Raw genomic sequence first — 19,359 nt, 5'->3', positions numbered from 1 at the left:
AGATAGAGAGAGGCGAGGGGGAGAGAGAGAGAGGCGAGGGGGAGAGAGATAGAGAGAGGCGAGGGGGAGAGATAGAGAGAGGCGAGGGAGAGAGAGATAGAGAGAGGCGAGGGGGAGAGAGAGAGAGAGAGGCGAGGGAGAGAGATAGAGAGAGAGAGAGAGGCGAGGGGGAGAGAGAGAGGTGAGGGGGAGAGAGAGAGGGGCGAGGGGGAGAGAGAGAGAGAGAGGCGAGGGGGAGAGAGAGAGAGGCGAGGGGGAGAGAGAGAGGGGCGAGGGGGAGAGAGAGAGAGAGAGGCGAGGGGGAGAGAGAGAGAGGGGACGGGGAGAGAGAGATAGAGAGAGAGGCGAGGGGGAGAGAGATAGAGAGAGGCGACGGGGAGAGAGAGGAGCGGCCGGCTGATGGAATATTCATGGTCAGATTTAAGGGGTCACAAGAGGTCACAGGAATGATGCACTGCTGCGTCCCTGCCTCAGGAGGAAGAACGAGCTTGCAGTAATTGACTGGATGGACAGAACGTCCCCGTCTGATCGTCTGACGTGTGAAGCTCAAGCAGAACGATTGAACTCTGCTTTGCCAGCAGGGGGCGACTGAGGTCGGGGAGAATCTTCAGAGAAACAATTCCCTCTTGATTAATGAACTTTTATTGATGGAAATCGATCAGCAGCTTCAAGAGCTCAGTCAATTATGCTCCCATCTGGACGAAACCAGACCATGAACAAGGGTGTTTAGGGGTGTGGCTAACTTGTGATTGACATGTCACAGACATGAGTGACCGTCTGGCTTTTCAGAACCTGAGTTGCAATAATTGATGATGTCACTGGTCAAAGCGCCGCTTGCTGCATGTGGAGGACGGCCAAGACAGACGAGGCGGATGATGAATCATTGAGGTGGAAAAAGGCAGAACATCGAAAACAGGACAAACAAACAATGTCTCGTAGCACCACTGAGCAACCTCCAGGCCCCGCCCCCGACGCTGCATTCAGGTCTCTCTGCGCATCCCAGGTGTTTGTGTCTGACAACTTTTACGTTTGAATGTATCGTTAATGACCATCGATCAAGATCGCGGCTCGTCAGTCGTGCCTGGTGACTCAGCGTTAAGAACCATCAGAGCTGAAACCCAAATAACCGCCACGGGTCCTCGGCTCGGTGACATGAGAACGACGACAGAGACTCGCACTCACGCTTGATCAGATGTTAAGTTCCATGAATCTGTTCCCTTTTTACCCTGGCAACAGCGGCCCGTGATAGCCTCCTGATAGGCTCCACCCCCTCCGAGTCTGGACGACGCATCCAGCCAGGTTTCAGTTTCAGGGTTCAAACTCCAGCGTGATGAGTTCCACCTGCAGGACGAGAGTGAGACGAATCAAAGCTCTGATTATTTCAGGAAACCTCAAAGGATCCGCCTCCATTACCTCCAGGAGCTAACAAGGTCGACGCACACACCCACACACAAACAACACACACCTGCACACACTCTCGCTCTCTTTGATGCTGCTGCCATTCACTGAGCTTCAGTTGATGCTGTGTATTTCTGTCATTTCCGTTCAACTGAGGTGAACTTCAAGTCAAATGGCTGCTTGTGAGTGAGCGTCACGGTTTTGGTCATTTTTATGGATGACAACAAAAGTGGAAGGAAATGAACATCCATCTTCAGATTTGACTGACGTGCCTCAGCGCTCCGTTTCAGTTTGACATCAAAACACAGAAGGTTTGAACGGTCAGTGTTTCTGGTGTAGCACCTATAAAACTCCCCCCGGGAAACCTGGAGAAGGGAACTCTCTGCTCTGGCAGGAGACAGGAGGACGAGATGAGGGAGAACCACACATGAACAGAATCAGCAGAACCTCAGCGGGGTTGAGACCTGAGCAGCACAACCTGCTGTCACCATGGAGACCTGGAAAAAGGACAGATGACACATGAACACAAGTGGTTAAAAACCTGCACACCAACACACACACACACACACACACACACACACACACACACACACACAATATGAGGGGAGATGAGGAGAGACGGGAGGATGGAGGACAGTGTGAAACGTCTGGTTAACGGTGGGGGGGGGGGGGGGGGTCTACTTTCTACGAAGTCAGGGCCACGTTCCTAACCAGCAATGTGAGGACATTGGAAGGTGAGGTCATTTTGACTGGCGCTCACATATTCAGATGGCGGTTTGGAGGTCATTGGGGGGGCTTGTCGCTAGCTAGCTAGCAGCAGCCTGCGCGCCGAAGCTGTCTGTTGAGTTTCTTCTCTGGAAAGTTGTGAGGATGAACGGCAAACATCGGTCAGATCAGTTTACCCCGGTGACACGTCGGCCTCCGGGGCGTAGCTCACAGCGCTTCAACCCAGCGTGATGATGGGCGGAGCCAGCGTCATGATCACCACATATCATTTAGAATCACGTGCAGCGAACGGTCCCTAAAGCTTGGTGACGTTTCACAAGAAAAACCAACGTACTTATATAAACTGCTCAGAATAAAAGCGCCTGTAACCTTGAGAACGTTGTCAAATCCGTCCCGGTGCACTCCTCCTCAGCTGCCTTTGTTCTGCTGTTACATAACGGGAGCCTAATATCTGCGGGCCAAGCCGAGACCACCCAGGTTCTCTCTTCTGCTGCTCCTGAGAGAAGGTTGGGCGGCGCTCTGCTCCTCCATCACAGCTTTGGCTTCAGATGATTCACTTTGTCAGAGAAGAAAAACCTCGCCTCTCTCCAAATTCTGCTTTAGTGCTGCAGAAACAACAAACTCCCACCTCCCACCGGCCGGTCCGGCTGGTTTCATCATCAAAGAGACGACTCTCCAACTAATCAGGTTTCAGTCCAGAGAGCTTCGTGTGCCAAAGTAACGAGAGCGCCAGAGTGAAGCAGCCAAACCGCCATCAATGTGATTTAAATGTGTGGTCACTTACCTTAATGCCCCCAAGAGAAAAATATACAACTCTTAAATATCACCAAACAGTAAAGAGTATCAGTGAAGGAGTAAATTAAAATATTCAAATATATTAGAATATATTAGAATAATTAGAATATAACGACCAACAGTAAAATAGAATATAAAATAAAACTGTGGAAGCATAAAACAGCACACAACGTAAAAGCCAGACAGGACAGATGGGCTTTTATTTCGGAAATGTTAATATTCTCAGGTCCTGTGAGAGGTTGGAAGCAGTGTTGTCAAATGTTGAGGAGCTGAAATGAAAGAACCCTCAGATCCCAGGAGGCTCATGAGGAGGAGGAGCAGGAGGCCGCCACGCGTCTGAGAAGCTGAGAAATTAATGGAAAAAATCAATACGCAAACTTGAAAAAAGGATGTGTTCCCTCCTTTTGTTCTGAGTGAGCGGCGAAGCAGCAGAGGCTGATTGATCCCATCATCCACTGAGTAAGAAAAGCAAGCGTTGCTTTGCAGATGTTCTTCAGATGTTAAAATGAGGTTTTCGTTGGCGCTGAACCTTGAACACCGTGTGACAAGGAGACGATGACATAACAGGGTCACGCCGGTGTTGCTTTTGTTGTCTGAGGACACCTGGTTGCTGAGGAGGCTGAAGGAATGTGATGTAACTGCAGTGAAATGTGACCGCTCGCTCTCCATGCCCACTCAAGCACACGGGAGCAGTTTGTCCTGAAGGGCTCTGCCAGGAAACCTTCAGAACACAAAGAAGAAAGCCTTTGTAGCATGTGGCTAACAGTGTGGAGCGTTCAGTGAGAACTCCAACCTCCATGCTTTGTCAACCCTAACAGTGGAGTTTTGACGTGCGACACGTGGCAACAGAGAGCTGAAAAGAACGTCGACCAGTAAATATCTCCTGATAAAAAAATGTCCAGTGACGCTCGGCCCGCCGTGGTCTCACTTCATCAAGGGTCACTGAAGACTGGCTTCCACTGAGCGGTGGATTGAAAAGGTCGAGGAGACGTTCAGATTTGAAGAAACAAAAGTGTTTCTCTGTCTTGCTGGGGTTTTGTTTGTAAAGAGTTAATCTGCTAAAGTTGGGACACAGGTTCTAGAACATTGATTCAATGTTCCTCATTCAAAGATGGAGTCACTCAAGGACAGGCAATAATAGAGTGGAGAACGAACCGAAGCAGTAAAAGAACAGTCTCACCAGTCCAATGTGGGCGTGTCTCATGTTGTTTTTTTATGTATGCTAATGTAATGTATAATGCTGACGTATATTAAGTTATTTTATGTCACCTTGTCACTTTTCACAGTTCTTTGTTCACTCTGGGCTTCACGTAGGTCACTGCTGCAGACATGTTGGCCTTTTATGACACTAAGAACTGATCCGTTATTGGCAGTGATTGATGGTTCTTGATGAATAGCGAAGCGTGAACGTCTCCTGGTGAGAGAGGGAGAGTTTGGGCGTGAGGCGTTCAAGCTCACTGGGGATTCACATGTTCTTTTTGTGTCTCAATAAAACCAGGTTACCTACTTGCTTGTCACTGCCTCGAGTCCCTGTGGGGCGTCTAAAAATACCAGCTCGACTCTGAGAATGCCCCGGCAGTGTTTAGTCGGAGAACATCTTCTTGTTGACGTTTCAGAAAATGGTTCCTTCCTCAGTTATGCCTGCTCTGCTGTTATTAGCTGCAATGAAGAAGACAGACGCCTCTCTGGAATCAACTGTTAGAGAACAGACTCGTCTCAGATCACGTCGGTGTTGTTCTACACAGCAACGATGTCCTCATGAACAAACGGCGCTCATGAGTGTCACCGTGAGTGTGTTGTTGAGTTTTTCCTCACTGACGATTTGCAGAGCCGCGATTCAGGCGTGTTCAACCCATCAGAAGCTTGTTTCTGCTGTCTCTGCTGGTGCAGCTGAGCCTCAGGATGTGTTACTGCCATTGTCTGTAATGAGAGTTGTGTGGAAGCATCGGTGCTACAGTACATAATATTAGAGACATGCTATCACCATGGAAACTAGCCGATAGAGAGACAATTAGAGCCCTCTTGTTGTGGTAGAAACAACAACTGAACACCGGCCGCTGGTTGCACTGTAACGCCCCTCATACACTCATTGCCCACCATGTCTGACGAGTTTGCGATGCCCCTCCTTCAGCTGGTTTTTGGTCTGACGTTTGTTAGTATACTGCAAAAAATGTCAACTGTAAAAATGAGCTAAGAGGCTACAAGCGAGCTAACAGGCTACCTCTGTCTTTGAAGTGTTCTATGAGGATATTCTATACCTTTAGGTGTGGAAAAAATACTTTTACACTGTGAGGCGCTGTGAGTGCCGCTAAGGTTTGAAGATGGCGTGTAAAAGAAAGAGTCCCGAGTCCATAATGAGTGTCTAACAGACCCACAGTGAGAGTCCCTGTCCTCTAATGTGCTCCATGCTGCAGTCAAAGACCTTCAACTTGTCTCCTGTTTCTCACCAGATGATAAAAGATGGAGGAGTCACGTGTGTGCAGGCCTCATTTAGACCAAAGACGCCGCTGCGAGTTCTCGGGTTAACGCTGTGTTCAGGTCGATGTTTGCGCGCGGAGACACGTGAACTAGAACCTACGGGTTCTAAGCTCTAACTAGTCTGTTGTTGTAGCTAATAATCTGATCTTCTACCTTTTCCTCTACAGAGAGCTGCGCCTCTGTCGCCTCCATTCATCTCTTCTTTTCTTCCCTCCTTTGCCTCTGTCTTTGTTGGTGCTGTCATCTGTGCTGTAATCTGCTGTCGTCGTTTGCTTTATCCTCCGCAACTGTTGCCTGTCCCCCGCTCCCTCAGGTCACTTGGATATAATACATGTCTCTGTCTTCCTTTGTCCCTCAGCTGGCAGCTTCATGCGTCTGTTCTTGGTAATCAAAGTGTGTGGTGACTGCTGATGCATGCCTACATCCTTCATTAACCACCGCCATAGTGTGTGAGTGTGTGTGAGTGAGAGAGAGAGAGAGAGAGAGAGAGAGGAATAGATTTCCTATGGAGGATAACACAGTTTCATTGATCAGGCTTGATTAACAAAGGCATGTATGAGAATCTCCTCTAACGTTCAGGAGGAACCAGTGTGCAGGAACCAGTGCGCATCACTTCCTGCTGCGTGTCGATATGTAGTGTTGCGTCAGGCTGACGCTACAACCGACATACAGTCTGATGTTTCCCGCCCTGGAAATGTAACTATGACATCAATCAGAGGAGTTGATCCTTCACACTCCAGAAACGCGGCTACCTGCGCGATGCCGGAAGCAGCCGCAGCGGGTGGGGGAGGGACTCTGTGTGTGACTGACAGGCTGGCTGCCTATCAGCGAATGATGTGAGACACAGGTATCCAATGAGAAGTTTCCCTCCTCGCAAACACACTTGAGCACAGATAGCGAGGTTGTTACTCGTTAGTTACTAGGCCTCGTCACAACTGCAGCGCCCATCTCGATACTCGCTTCACCAGGTACCCGGCTCCTCCCTACTCAGGGCTCTGATTTGTGTTTGCTCTCCGTTTATGCTCGTTTGTCTAAACAAGCTCACCGCCGTGCCGATGTTGCGTCCAGGTTTACTCCTTCCTCCTTCCCAGTATCGTCCCCTCCTCCTTCAATAGAGTTCCTCTGCTAGATTTCCTCCACCCCTTCCTCCTTCTCCCAGCCCTTTGCTGCATTTGATCGCCTCAAACCTCCACACACCCACACACCCACACACCCACACACACACACACACCTCCTCATCCTCAGCACTCCAGCTGCTCTGACAAGATGAGCATCACAGGGTGGTGAGAGAGGAGAGGCCTTCGCCACCTGAGTGTGTCCTTGCCAAGGACGGCCATTTTCATTAAAATAATGTGCCAGCACCTTGACACAAAGGCACACGTGCACTCAGAGGACACACACGTGCACCTCACAACAAGAGGTCCATGCACTGTGTCGATGATGTCACAAACAAGTGCTCCCACAATCCACTGCTCATTTTGATCATGTATTCTTTCTGATCTGGGCCAGAGCGCTCTCTCCTCACGCATATCATTATCACATCTCTGCACTCACTCATGCGTCATCAGCGCGTCGCATCATACCCTTAAATATTTGTCTCCTACGTCTGTATGCCTCTGAATAATGAAATCAGCCGCTTATTATTTAAGTGAGAGCTAACAGCTGCTAGCTGCACTGGACTGGCAGCATTCTTGTGACCAACCGTACCAGGACCGAATAAAACCTCTGCACCCAATTTGAGGGCCGTTTGACAACAGGAGTCTTGTTCAAAGGTGCTTCATAGAGTTTCCAGATGCTACGATAGCTTTGCTTGTTGTTATTAGCCCCTATTAGACCGTTAGCGTGACTAGCAGCAGCTAACGTAGTGCTTCTACGAGCTGACTCAGCTATGAAAACGGTGACATGATTCCCCGCCTCAAACTGACACGTTACAAAAGGTGGTTATAGAGTTTTCAGACAGTCAGTGCATGTTGATGTTCGCTGCTGTTAGACCATTTGCTCGGTTAGCTGCTAATGTCAGTGGTCCGACTAGCTGACCCAGCTGGAGCAAAAAAACAAACAAAAAAACCTCTTAAGGGGATTTCTTAAAGTCAAACTGGTGTGTGTCAGGAGTCTGGCTTCGTATGGTTGTGACCACAACTTCAGATTTAATCAGTCAACGTCTCCAGGAGCTCCCAGCCGAGACGATTTTTCAGTCCTTGCTTCTCTCAGTTTACTGTCACATCTCAAAGCTACTTTCTATTGCCACACGATGCTCCCATCCGTGTTCTTGGCAGGAAACAGGAAATGCAGAGGCAAAGAGCGGCCAGCCTTCCTATGCTGTCCCTAAACTACAGGATAAACGCCAGGAGTGGCGAGTTGTGTGGCTTCATTAAGTTGTGTGTGCATTCTTAAATGTTAAAAATTGGTTCAGATAATCGGAGCTGTTCTGTCCGTCCCACGTTGTTAAAATCAGTTCAGATCTGAACTCTCGTGTCACCAGCTAGTGAAACCTTTGAGGGAACGTTGTGCGTTTCCCATGATCCGATGTGTGTACACACTTCCACTTGAGAGCTGTTAATTTGAATTGGACGTAATTTTGATGAGGTTTTTGTCTCTGATGTAATGTTGCAACATTCTGGGTTTACGTAATCATTCATCGCAAAGCAGCATATTTATTCTGTAGTTCTACAATTCTACAATTTCATTTAGCAGACGCTTTGTCCAAAGCGACGTAGTGTGTTTGTGTGTGCTGTCAAGCCTGAGCGTCTATCAGTCCGACTTCCAGTCGGCGCATGACAGCAGAACAGACTCGTCGGAGGAGGATGTGATGTTCCGGGAAGCACAGAAACCTTCAGACACCAGGGAACAAGACAAACGTGAGCGCTGAGAGCTCAGAGCAGCTCCAGCTGTCAGGGTCTCCAGCTCGCGTTAATGTATGAAGCAAGCGTGAGGCGGAAGACCACAGAAGTGTGTGTGTGTGTGTGTGTGAGAGTGAGAGAGAGAGATGGGCTCTGCCTGATGCTGCTCTCCACACCAAGGCTGTTTGCTCAGAGCACGCCGTACTATTATGCATTACTCGCCATCTGATCCTCCCTGGTTGGTAACAGAGCAGCTGGACAAGGAACCACAGAACCAGAAGCTCACTGTTCGCTGCTGTGAGTTAGAACATCCGTACATGCCAGTAAAGCTGTTCCACCGTGGGCTGCATCACAAAGCTCCAGCCGTCAGCAGCACTGCTTCTTCCGTTGACATTGATTGACCCATAACATCTGCTCACGACCTCTCAGGCGTGTGGCGCGGGAAGATCAGCGTCTACTCCATCGAGTCGTTGGCTCGCTGTTCCACAGACAGTTTGACTGGAGCTAAATCAGACGAATACAACACGTCTGATTCAGCCTGACTGTAAACCAGCGTCATTCCTAGTCGTCCAGCTGATTTCTGACCTCTGACCTTAGCAGGGCAGCCGCACCACTTCATTCCTCTGTCAGTGTCTTCTGTCTGGTCGATGCTCATAGGCACTAAGGACTGGCTTATCTGAGTGCATTGTGTTTACCTGGTGTCTTTGCTGGAGTTGTTTTTGAGTCTTTTATGCCGCGCTGATCCATCGGGTCCTGTCCTGATGGTCTGGTGAGTAACAGTGAGTATCACCTGAGCTCCTGGCATGGAGCCAAAGAAGTCGCTCCTTCCTTGTGGGTGTTCACAGCTAATTGAAGGTTTGGTTTCACTGAGAACCTCACCGATAATCATGAGTCACCGCAGCACGTATGTGTGTTCTGCATCCACACGCTACATGTTTATGATGGCGTGCATCTCTCATACCTCATACTTCCATATAAATGTCACTCACAGTCAAGCGCCCCCAACCCCACCCCCACCCATGGAGGCCATGAAAGTGAAAATTCACCCAAACATGGAAACGCAGCCATCATCAACTCACCGGCGCGCTGACGGAGGCTTGGCTTGGGTCCACAAGTTTCCGTGGAGACGCGCTGGTCAACAGCTTCGGTTCTGAAAGTACATTTCCAGTTATTGTTTTTCTCTGAGTTCCACAAAACCTTTACATGAGGAGGAGCGTGGTTTGTTTGGGGCTGTGTCACTATCCAGGGGGCGGAGTCAGTCGTTAACTAGGTGCTCTAAATAGCTACACTGCCATTTTGTTATCGCGAGTGAACTCGTTAACTGAAATTGATCAGAATATTCTATAGTGATCGACTCTACTTTACAAACAAGATTTTACCTTCAGAACGTCCCTGTTGGGGATGCACACTGAGCACGCTCTATGGCCAGGCGGGCTTACCCTGGCCTGCTACTTCCTGTTAGCCCTCTGCTAACTTGGATGTGGATCAGTAACTTCATCGTGCGGCTCTTTTACACTCCTGAAGTGTTCACAGGTGGTTAATGACACCCAAAACAACAAGTTCATCGTTTTGTCATGGTCGGCGTCTCGGTTGAGTCCACAGTGATGTCACAGCGTGGGGGAGTTTGATCGATGGTGACAGTGATGGAGAGATGAAAGTCTTCAGCGGAGAAAGTTCTCATTCAAATCCCAGTTATTTTCCTTCCATTCAGTGATGAACGGTGAAAGGAGGAAAGAGCAAAGAATGGGGGGGTGACAGTTTGCTCCAACGCTGGGGGGTGAAGAGGCGAGGGACGCAGAGCGATGAAGCCGACAGAAGAAATACAGCAACACAGCTCGCTGTCTCCATCCTGCCACGACTCCCGCACTCACACTCCCTCTCTCACAGACACACACACACACACACACACACACACACACACACACACACACACTCTGCCTACACAAACTGATTCCCGAGTGATGAATCATGGCGCAGTATGGTGAAGCACAGCACAGCATTTGTTAGAAGTGGTGTTTTTCTCCACTACTGACAGTGTGTGTGTGTGTGTGTGTATGTGTGTGTGTGTGTGTGTGTAGTGTAGTGGCACGTGTTGTGGGTCGCTCTCTATGTGAGAGCTTCTATCTCGGATGTCTTCCAGGTAACGAACTTTATTAACGGAGTGGAACACTCAGCCCTCCAGCACTAAAACCTCTGAGGACACATTAACAATGGGATGAAAACCAAATCAGAGGAACTTTGTGTCGTACTCCTATTTTATTGGTTTTTTTTTTTCTGTAATGAAGTACATTAAAGTCTCATTTCATCTAATATTGTTTATTGTAATTTGGTTGAATTGATTAAGCCTGGGACTCAACATTCTTTAAACAATTAATGTGGTGATCCAGGATGTGAACAAAACCTCCCTTTAATATTTGCTGTTGAAGTCGTACCTGCTGAAGATCTCTTCTCTCTCTTGCTTTTCCACAAATTCATTTTTTTAAGGAAGCGTTGCTTCACCCAAAGATGTTCCGGAACACAGTGCAGAAAGAGCCAGCCACGTATCTTTAGCTTGATGCTAATGGAGACTGACGGCTAACTGACGCCAAAACTGTCTAAAAACATAACACGGCTGTGCCATGGGTTCTCCCGTATCTCCTATCGTGGCCAACCTATACATGGAAGAGGTGGAACAGAGGGCCCTGACTTCCTTCAGTGGACCCTCCCCCACCCACTGGTTCCGATACGTTGATGACACCTGGGTGAAGATCAAGGTTCAGGAGGTACAACCGTTTACAGCACACATCAACTCGGTAGACGTCAACATCAAGTTCACCAGAGAGGATGTGAAAGACAACCATCTGCCCTTTTTGGACTGCGACGTCTACGTTCAAGAGGACAGGAGCCTGAGGGTGGATGTGTACAGGAAACCCACCCACACTGACCAATACTTGCTTTTTGACTCTCACCATCCTCTGGAGCACAAGTTAGGTGTCATCAGGACGCTGCAACACCGAGCGGAGACCATCCCCACCAGCGTCCAAGGCCGGAAAAAAGAACAGCAGCATCTGAAAAGAGCACTTAAAACTTGTGGCTTCCCAGACTGGACCTTTGTAAAATCCTCTTCCAGGTCCAGAAAGGAGGAGAGCTCCAGGAGGAGGGAAGATGAAGAAGGCAGGAGAAAAAACATAGCGATCCCCTATGTGGCAGGGGTTTCTGAGAAATTAAGGAGAATCTATAACAAGCACCGCATCCCTGTGTCTTTTAAACCAGACAACACTCTGAGACAAAGACTGGTTCACCCCAAAGATCCCACCCCTCACAGCCAGAAAAGCAATCTGGTATACGCTGTCAGATGCAGTGAGGCCTGCACGGATCTCTACATAGGGGAAACCAAACAGCCCCTCAACAAGCGCATGGCCCAACATAGAAGAGCCAACTCTGGAGGACAGGACTCAGCGGTTTTCCTCCACCTCAAGGAGGAAAGCCACTCCTTCCAGGACGACCATGTCCAAATCCTGGACAGAGAGGACAGATGGTTTGAAAGAGGAGTTAAAGAAGCCATCCACGTCAGGATAGAGAAACCATCTTTGAACAGAGGAGGTGGACTGCGACATTTCCTTTCTCCTATTTACAACCAAGTCCTTTCAAAGCTTCCCCAAAGAGCTCAGCTGAAAGACCCATGTGGAACGGCTGCTGCCAGCACAGCCCATTAGCATCTGAGTGGTCGGTGAAACTCCCTAACGACCACCCCTGAAACTCCCTGACACCGCACAACGACTGTCGTTTGGGGAGGCCAGGTGAGTCTCGGGAGGGTCGTTTCCACCACCATAGCACTGACCACTCCCACATAGGTTTATAAGCTGGAGTTTCCACACTCTTCACTAGAACTGAAGAAGCCTCTCGGATGAGAGGTGAAACGTCTTCAAGATAAACTTACGTCCAGTTGACCAGATTTTACTTCGCTTCGATGTCTAAAAACATCTGTGTGCAACATCAGGATCTGTCTCAGTTCATGTCTTCTCGGTCCAGATATTTGCCTTACAGCTGAAAGTGATTCAGATCTTTATCTTTGGCAAAGTGTGGATTATTTCTCGAAGCAGGACTTGGTGGTCCGATCTTATCGATCCTGCTAGCATAGCGGGTCCTGTAAGGCAGTGATGCTAACGATAACGGCTAGCTGTTCACAGTGATGCTAACGTGCTGTCAGCTGAGCTGTTCCTGTATATCTTCATTTCTCTTGGTAGTTTTTGTACTGGACTGAGACCGCCTCCCAAACCGGCGTCGGCCCAGTTGTTTTGGTGTACCTGGAGAGTGTAGCTGTGTTCACAGGTGTGAAGTGCACCAGGAGTGCCAACACAACCAACCTGACCCAGCTAAACCGCCTGAAAGTAAAGACCAGCTCCAATGTCCTCACAGCAGTGGTTTAAAAACCAACATGGTCCTCACTAAGATAGCAGCACAAGCCAAAACACAGACATGCAATCCCACCTGCTAGCATGCTAATGATATCTCAGCACGATGCTTCGAGCTCTGGCCTCGTTCACGCTACAGAAGCAGTCCAGTGAGGCTGGACGCCGTGGGAGCGTTCTGCCTCTCGGTCCTGGACACACACTCAGTCTGGGTTGGAGGTGTCAAACGTCCAGCCAGAGGGGATCATGGGAGGGCGGGAAAAGAGCTGGGCAGTTTAACAGTGATGAGGGGAGGGAGAGAGAGAGGGAGAGATAAGGTAGGACAGGAAAATGAGAAACTGGAGCGGGGGGGGGGGGGCGTCTCTTCTACCAAATCCAAATCCCACTCTCCCAGTTTCCTCTTTGATCCTGGTGCCTCGACCCAGCTGGCGAGATTCCCCCTGCTGTCACGTGTTCACGGAAGAACCAGGCGAAGGCGTTTATGTCCCTCAGAATCAGAGCAGAGACATCCCGCGGTTGCACCCGACCCACCAGCGTCGGTCCACTTTCATGTTGGTCCAGAATCAAAAACTAGAAATCCAGAGTCCAGTAAACCTGCGTGTACAAGAAACATGTCTGGTTCCGCACCGAGGCGTGACACTGAATAAGGTCAGAAAAGTTCCTCTGACTATTATGATGTCACACTGAGGTTGACCTTTGACCGTTGCCAAGGATGTAAAATGTCATCACTTCATGCTGTAAGACATCGTTGGAGTTTTGGTGTAGAAGTTGTGAGAATTCTCAAGTCTTGTTATTAGTCATCCTCCATTAGCTTGACCTTTCACCTTGAACACAAAAACCAGTGACACCACCCTTCAGTCCAGGTGGATGTTTGTGCCAAATCAGAGCGATTTCCCTCGAACTGAGGCAGCACAGACCCATCAAGAGTTCTTCTCTCCAATAACTCAAGTCTCAGGAAACGTTTGCTCAAGTTTTTATATTCAAAAGGATTTGGAATCAATATGTTTGTGTACTTATTGGTAAAGTTTAATGGAAAAAAGACTATATTTTAAGTCGTACTTCAGCCAGAAAGTGTACTTCACCTTCCAAGTACTCACTACCAGGAGTACTCAGCTCACTAAGAGGTCTCCCTCCTCCATCACTTCTTAGTGACTCCAGGCTGCAGGAAGAACCAGCCACGTAGATTTAGCTTGAAGCTAACAGAGACTGATGCTAACAGCAGCTACACTGTCCAGGAACGTCTGGTCACCAACTCTCCAGGTCTCTGGTAATCCAGGCCTCCTTGATCCAGACGGAGGATCAGGGATCCACCAACACCTGGACTGGAGACCAGAACCAACACAACAAACTTGCATAATTTTCTTAGCATCAGCCAACAGGGGGCGTTACATGTGACATCGACATGTCAGCAGGGACGTTCAGGGCCATCGCTACCAGCTCGGCGGGGATGACAACCATCTGTGAGTCAGAGCTGCAGTACGTACTCAAGTATCCTGAGACGCTGGCTGCTCCAGCTGTTGTGCGACATGTTAAATCAAAGCTACAGCAACTGTTCGTAATGTTACAATTTCCTTTTTGAAGTTGCATCAAATATTTCACAATCTTTCACGCTGAACAAGGAACTAAGTTAGAGCAAATCCAGATGGCCAATAATTCATATTTACTGAATTTTTCAACATCGACATGTTGCTTCTCCTTGTTTTCCAGGAGATAAAAATAAAGAAATGATGATGGGTGATGAATGAAGGAACACACGAGTGGACTCAAGCTGGCGTCTGATGAAGCTACACGACGACGCAGGCTTTGGTGGGAGCCTTTATGTTCATCTGATGAATTTGGTTCCTGATGGGAGGGCAAAGTCGGCAGGTCCGACCTTGTGAGCTTGTTCCTATGAAGATGGGATTTGGGGCCTCTCAGCTGGCGGCGGTGCTTTAACCTCAGGAGAAGCCGGACAGAACGGGAACAAAGGAGGGTAGACAGATGAAGAGAGAGGGAGAACTCCTGCGAGGGTTCTGCTACGCTGTGAGGGCCCCGTGATGAATGACTTCCTGTGCTAATCACTGTAACGAAGGCGAGAGGCGGCTGGTGGAGCATCAGCGCTCGTATCTGTGGGCCTCAGCAAATCAACCTCGAGGTCCAGGAGACAGAGTGGACAGCAGAGGGGCCGGTCCAGGCTGGATTAGGACAGTTTCAGGTGCAGAGAGCATGAGGACCGCAGAAGCCTGGTCACCACCAATCTGTCAGTGTGGGGTTTTACTTCCTTCAGTGCTGCAGAAATAAAACATCCAGCCGCAGTTCTGGCTCACATGTAGAGGAGCTCAACTGGCGTTTGCTCCCGCCTGAGCACTCACAGATGTGGGTCACGTTTTCACTGGATTTCATGGAAATCAGGTCATCAGAGACATCAAAGTCAAAGTCTCTTGTCCATCGTCCTCAGAGAAAGATGAGAGGATGGAGAGTCTTCTCTTGGGGGCTGAGATCCAGGCTAGTTAGCTTAGCACAGTGAATGGCGGTGGGCGGGAAGTGCTAGCATAGCTCCAGTAAAAGTCTCTGAACTGACGGAGGGAAACCCAGCCGTCATTTGGACAACCAGGTTTATGAAGAGACGTTTGAATTTGGCTGAATAGACGATGGAAGACAGAACTGGCGTATCCCTCCACCGCTGCGCTGCGCCCGCACTCCCGGTGAGGGAAGAGCTTGTCGTCATCAATCATATGACGTAGGGCTGCTGAAAAAATATCTAATTGGGATTACATCAGCGGTGCAGCCCGAGTGTGGAGGAAGCTACAGAGTGACGGCAGCCGCATGTTGTCAACAGTGACCGCATCAGGTGACTGACGCAGTCCGTCTGTTTGATACCCGTCGTCCACATGTGCACAGATGCGCGTGTGTTTGTGTGTGTGTGTGTGTGGGAGAACTGTTGGATTATCTTGTAAACCAACCACAGATCGGCTGTGGCTCGATCGCCCCCCCCCTCTCTCTCCTCAAACACCAGGAAAATAGCAGCGTGGAGGAGGAGCCGATGAAAATAGCTCGGTAGGCAATAGCTGACTCACGAGGCAACGCTGGGAGTCAGGACGCCATCCACTCCAGTATCCATCACATCCAGCGGCTGGTTGTGTAACTTTCTGGCTGCCCCTCAATCAAACTCTTCTGGTTGGCCTCTCCACGTCCAGCATGACTTCTGTGCTCGTAAAAAGCTGGCTGTGACATCACGGGTGCCATTTATCTGTGGTGACGGGCGGCGAGGCACAAAGTCATTAGAGCAGGCCGGTTGGATGTGATGTAGCAGGGTCAGCTAACTAGCCAGCTCATTCATCACGCCGCTCCAGCGGCGCAGGCTGTCAGCGCTCATGTTTTTCTGAAAGTCCAGTGAAGTGGATCAAGAGCACGAGCCAGACTGGCGTGTCAGTCGGAGTCTGATTAACATATCAGCTCTGGATCTTGCTGCACCTGAAGGATCCGGCGCCGTGTAGGAGAGACGAAGCTGAAGGGTTCACCCGTGGACGCACACTCATGTAGATGGCTCGCCAACTCTGGCGTGAAGAGTAATTACATTGGACAGCTTCCAAAACAAGAAACAACGTCTCACCAACAGTCAGAGCTGCGGTTGAGCTCCGGTCAGAGGTTGGAAGAGAAACACTCGCCGAGGGTTCAGGATCGTCTGAACATTGTTACTGTTCAGTGTTACGGGTTGAGAGCATTGCCATGGTTACAATAATAACGCTGTTGTTAAGGTTGGAGGTTGATGATCAGACACCCTCCTGAAACGTGTGTCCCTGACCTCCAGGTGCTGACCTTCACCGAGTTCCTCCTTTGCTGTGTACGAACTCGTGTGGTCACCTCCACATGAGACGAATCCATGCTGCCAGAGGAACATAATAATAAGTTCTCCTAGTGGAACGTCCAGGTCGCTCATCTCTGAATGTCTGTCACCAGGTGTGTGGTTAACAGCAGCTGAAGGTATTTGAAGGTTTCGAACACACACTTCCTGGAAGTGATGTCGTTCTACATCAGGTGAAGGCAACACAGGGTCATGTGATGTTCCTTCCATCAACCACCAGGAGGTTCTGTGACTTAACTTCAACTGGTAGACTTTTCAGGACTCTCGTCAAAGATCTGATCATGTGACGCCAGTTATTGCAGCTCCCTGTTCTATGGTCACATGTCCAACATGGCTGCTTCCTCGCTAAAGAAACCTCTCAGTCTTTACAGTGACCCGTCACCAGTTTCTGACGGAGGTTCTGACCACGTCCAAGAGGGTCTGGTCCACTAGGACGAGGACATCAATGTGAAAAATACATGTAATTTCCTGCTGCCACTAGGTGGCGCTGTGACTCATCTGACCCTTACACAACGGTTCTTCCTTGAAACAATCTCTGGTGAAATTTGCTGAAAATCAGCCGTGTGGTTTTTGAGTAATCCTACTGACGGACAGACGACTGTCACAAATCACATGACCTCAGGGGTGAGGTCATAAACAGATTGATTGAAGTTAGTAAATTTTTCATGGTGGCTCCTTTAATGGAAATATTTGTGGTGTAAAAGCATCTGAGGCCTCAAGAGAACCAAACCCTGAGTGCATCTCAGTGTATTTTTATTCTTTAAATAAAACACTTGTGCGGAGGAGGAGGGCTGTGCTTTAGAAATATTTTGGAACTTTGGTGCTGTTGCACAATCTGTGTTGGAAACAATACACCGACATATTTGACAGCTCCACGCTTCAGCTGATCCACAAACTTTCCAGGGACTAACTTTCTTGTTATTTTCTGAAGGTTCATGAGCTCAGATAAAAGTTCAATCTTTGCTCCAAATGAAGATTGTTCCATTGACACTTTGTGTCACCCCAAAAAGTGCAAGGCAGCAGCCAGTGATAGCTAACGTTAGCATAACGTTAGCTTCACGTTCAGTCTGAACAAAAATGACTGCCTAATGTCTGATAAACGGATATTGCTACTTCAGCTTTGAATGCTGCAGTTAAAATAGTTTGTTCCAGCAAACACTGAACGTTCTGCATTGTCCTGCCAAACACAACTAGAACGTTACTGTCATGTTCCCAGAACATTTTAAGGGTGCAAATTTCTGATTTGATATGCAAATGAAGGTAGAAAATCTGGAGTCAGTGTGCAGCATCCTCACTTGTTTCAGCTTGTTACTCTGCCCTGCGTCTGGTCTATACGTCTCACCTGGAATGGCACAATGTCCGTCCTCCTGTGTGTCTGCGCCCACGCAGCTGTTGAATAGTTGATGACGTCTGTGGCGGCGGTCTGACTGGTTGCTTCCAGGATGCTGCGCGTGTCCTGCTAGAAAGATGAGCAAGTCACATTTTGGTGGGAACATTTAATTGAATGGAAACAATCTGTTGGGTTAATATTTTATGTGTGTGTGTGTGTGTGTGTGTGTGTGTGCGCCCACTCAGGTTGAGGCTCTGAGGGATGCAGTCTCTGTTTGGTGGAGGGGAGCTGGGGCTGCTGGGAGGAGGCGGCGACACCGGGGGTCTGAAGGAGGATGGTTGCGGCAGCGTGGCGTGGCGATCTTCGCCCCTCCCCCCTGATGATGTGTACTCCACCTCTCACTTTGCCCTCATCACAGCCTATCAGGACATCAAGACGAGGCTGGCGGGCCTGGAGCGAGAGAACACTAGCATCAAGAGGAAGCTGAAGATCTACGAGATCAAGGTGAGCAGACACCTAGTTAGCTTAGCCCAATGGCTCGTAGTGGGTGGGAAGTGTTAGCATCAGCTGGCTCAGGTCCAGGCTAGTTAGCTTAGCCCAATGGCTGGTAGTGGGTGAGAAGTGTTAGCACCAGCTAGCTCAGGTCCAGGCTAGTTAGCTTAGCCCAATGGCTTGTAGTGGGTGGGAAGTGTTAGCATCAGCTCGCTCAGGTCCAGGCTAGTTAGCTTAGCCCAATGGCTGGTAGTGGGTGGGAAGTGTTAGCATCAGCTGGCTCAGGTCCAGGCTAGTTAGCTTAGCACAGTGACTGGTAGTAGGGGGGAAATGTTAGCATCAGCTAGCTCAGGTCCAGGCTACTTAGCTTAGCCCAATGGCTGGTAGTGGGTGAGAAGTGTTAGCACCAGCTAGCTCAGGTCCAGGCTAGTTAGCTTAGCCCAATGGCTGGTAGTGGGTGGGAAGTGTTAGCATCAGCTAGCTCAGGTCCAGGATGCTGGTGGGTCCAGCAGGAACCCTCCTCCTCCTCCTCATGATCAGTAGCAGCAGTCGCTCTTCTAGTCCTCAACAAACCTTTGGTTCTGTTGACCCAAGTTCCAGTGGAGCTTTGGAGGTGCTGCGTCAAATCACTGCGCCCAGTCAGGAAAGTAGTTCCGGCTACGTGTCTGATTCTACCACTACAACGTCTCCTCATGTTAAACTGGTATTCATCACCAATATACATTTAATATCCTGAAATTCCAAGATCCCTGTGACAGATACGGGAGTTTGACCTGGATGTTGTTGTTGGAGCACTGAATCGTCAACTCAGCGTTTCCATTTGTACTGAAGCAAAGATAAAAGCAGAGACGCTCTTGGGTCCCAGGGGAGTAGATATCTGTGGCTGTCTGACGTTGTCAGGCTACCTCTGCAGCTCCACACAGCTAAAACCTGGTAACCATCCTGATGGCGTGTGAGGCTGACTCAGAAAATACATTCATGTTCACTTCTTCTCTGTTGGAATATCTGATCCAGCATCCATGACCTCAGCTGAATGATCGCAGCGTCAATAGCTTCGTAGCAGCT

General features: G+C 49.2%; 1 protein-coding gene and 1 long non-coding RNA gene across 11 annotated transcripts in view; one reads left to right on the top strand and one right to left on the bottom strand.

The window, feature by feature from the left end:
- The window catches only part of tbkbp1 (TBK1 binding protein 1), a 54,758-nt gene that overhangs the window by 3,204 nt on the left and 32,195 nt on the right, over window positions 1–19,359 (top strand). For 3 of the 6 annotated variants that reach the window (XM_086194543.1, XM_086194537.1, XM_086194544.1), the window contains exon 2: window positions 18,048–18,306. In XM_086194543.1, coding sequence (XP_086050669.1) covers window positions 18,064–18,306 — 243 coding nt within the window. In that variant the 5' untranslated portion in view covers window positions 18,048–18,063. Of the gene's footprint in view, window positions 1–13,002; window positions 14,105–14,335; window positions 16,568–18,047; window positions 18,307–19,359 lie in introns of those variants that run through there. The other 3 variants (XM_086194542.1, XM_086194539.1, XM_086194538.1) reach the window with 3 other exon arrangements.
- On the bottom strand, window positions 1,764–18,378 carry LOC147240113 (uncharacterized). 5 transcript variants are annotated; one of them, XR_015111417.1, is made up of 8 exons: window positions 18,044–18,378; window positions 17,815–17,928; window positions 9,317–9,387; window positions 5,551–5,822; window positions 4,735–4,839; window positions 4,427–4,578; window positions 4,189–4,333; window positions 1,764–1,895 (listed from the first exon to the last, which is right to left on the bottom strand). It is a non-coding gene; the product is annotated as an uncharacterized LOC147240113 (long non-coding RNA). The 5 variants fall into 5 exon arrangements; XR_015111418.1 differs by having other exon boundaries at window positions 4,739–4,839; XR_015111415.1 differs by lacking the exon at window positions 5,551–5,822.

The sequence above is a fragment of the Aulostomus chinensis genome, chromosome 23 (genome assembly GCF_037954235.1).
Source record: "Aulostomus chinensis isolate RoL2024-O1b breed Wild chromosome 23, RoL_Achi_v1.0, whole genome shotgun sequence".
NCBI classification, from domain to species: domain Eukaryota; kingdom Metazoa; phylum Chordata; class Actinopteri; order Syngnathiformes; family Aulostomidae; genus Aulostomus; species Aulostomus chinensis.
This window is presented reverse-complemented; position numbering and strand designations above follow the sequence as displayed.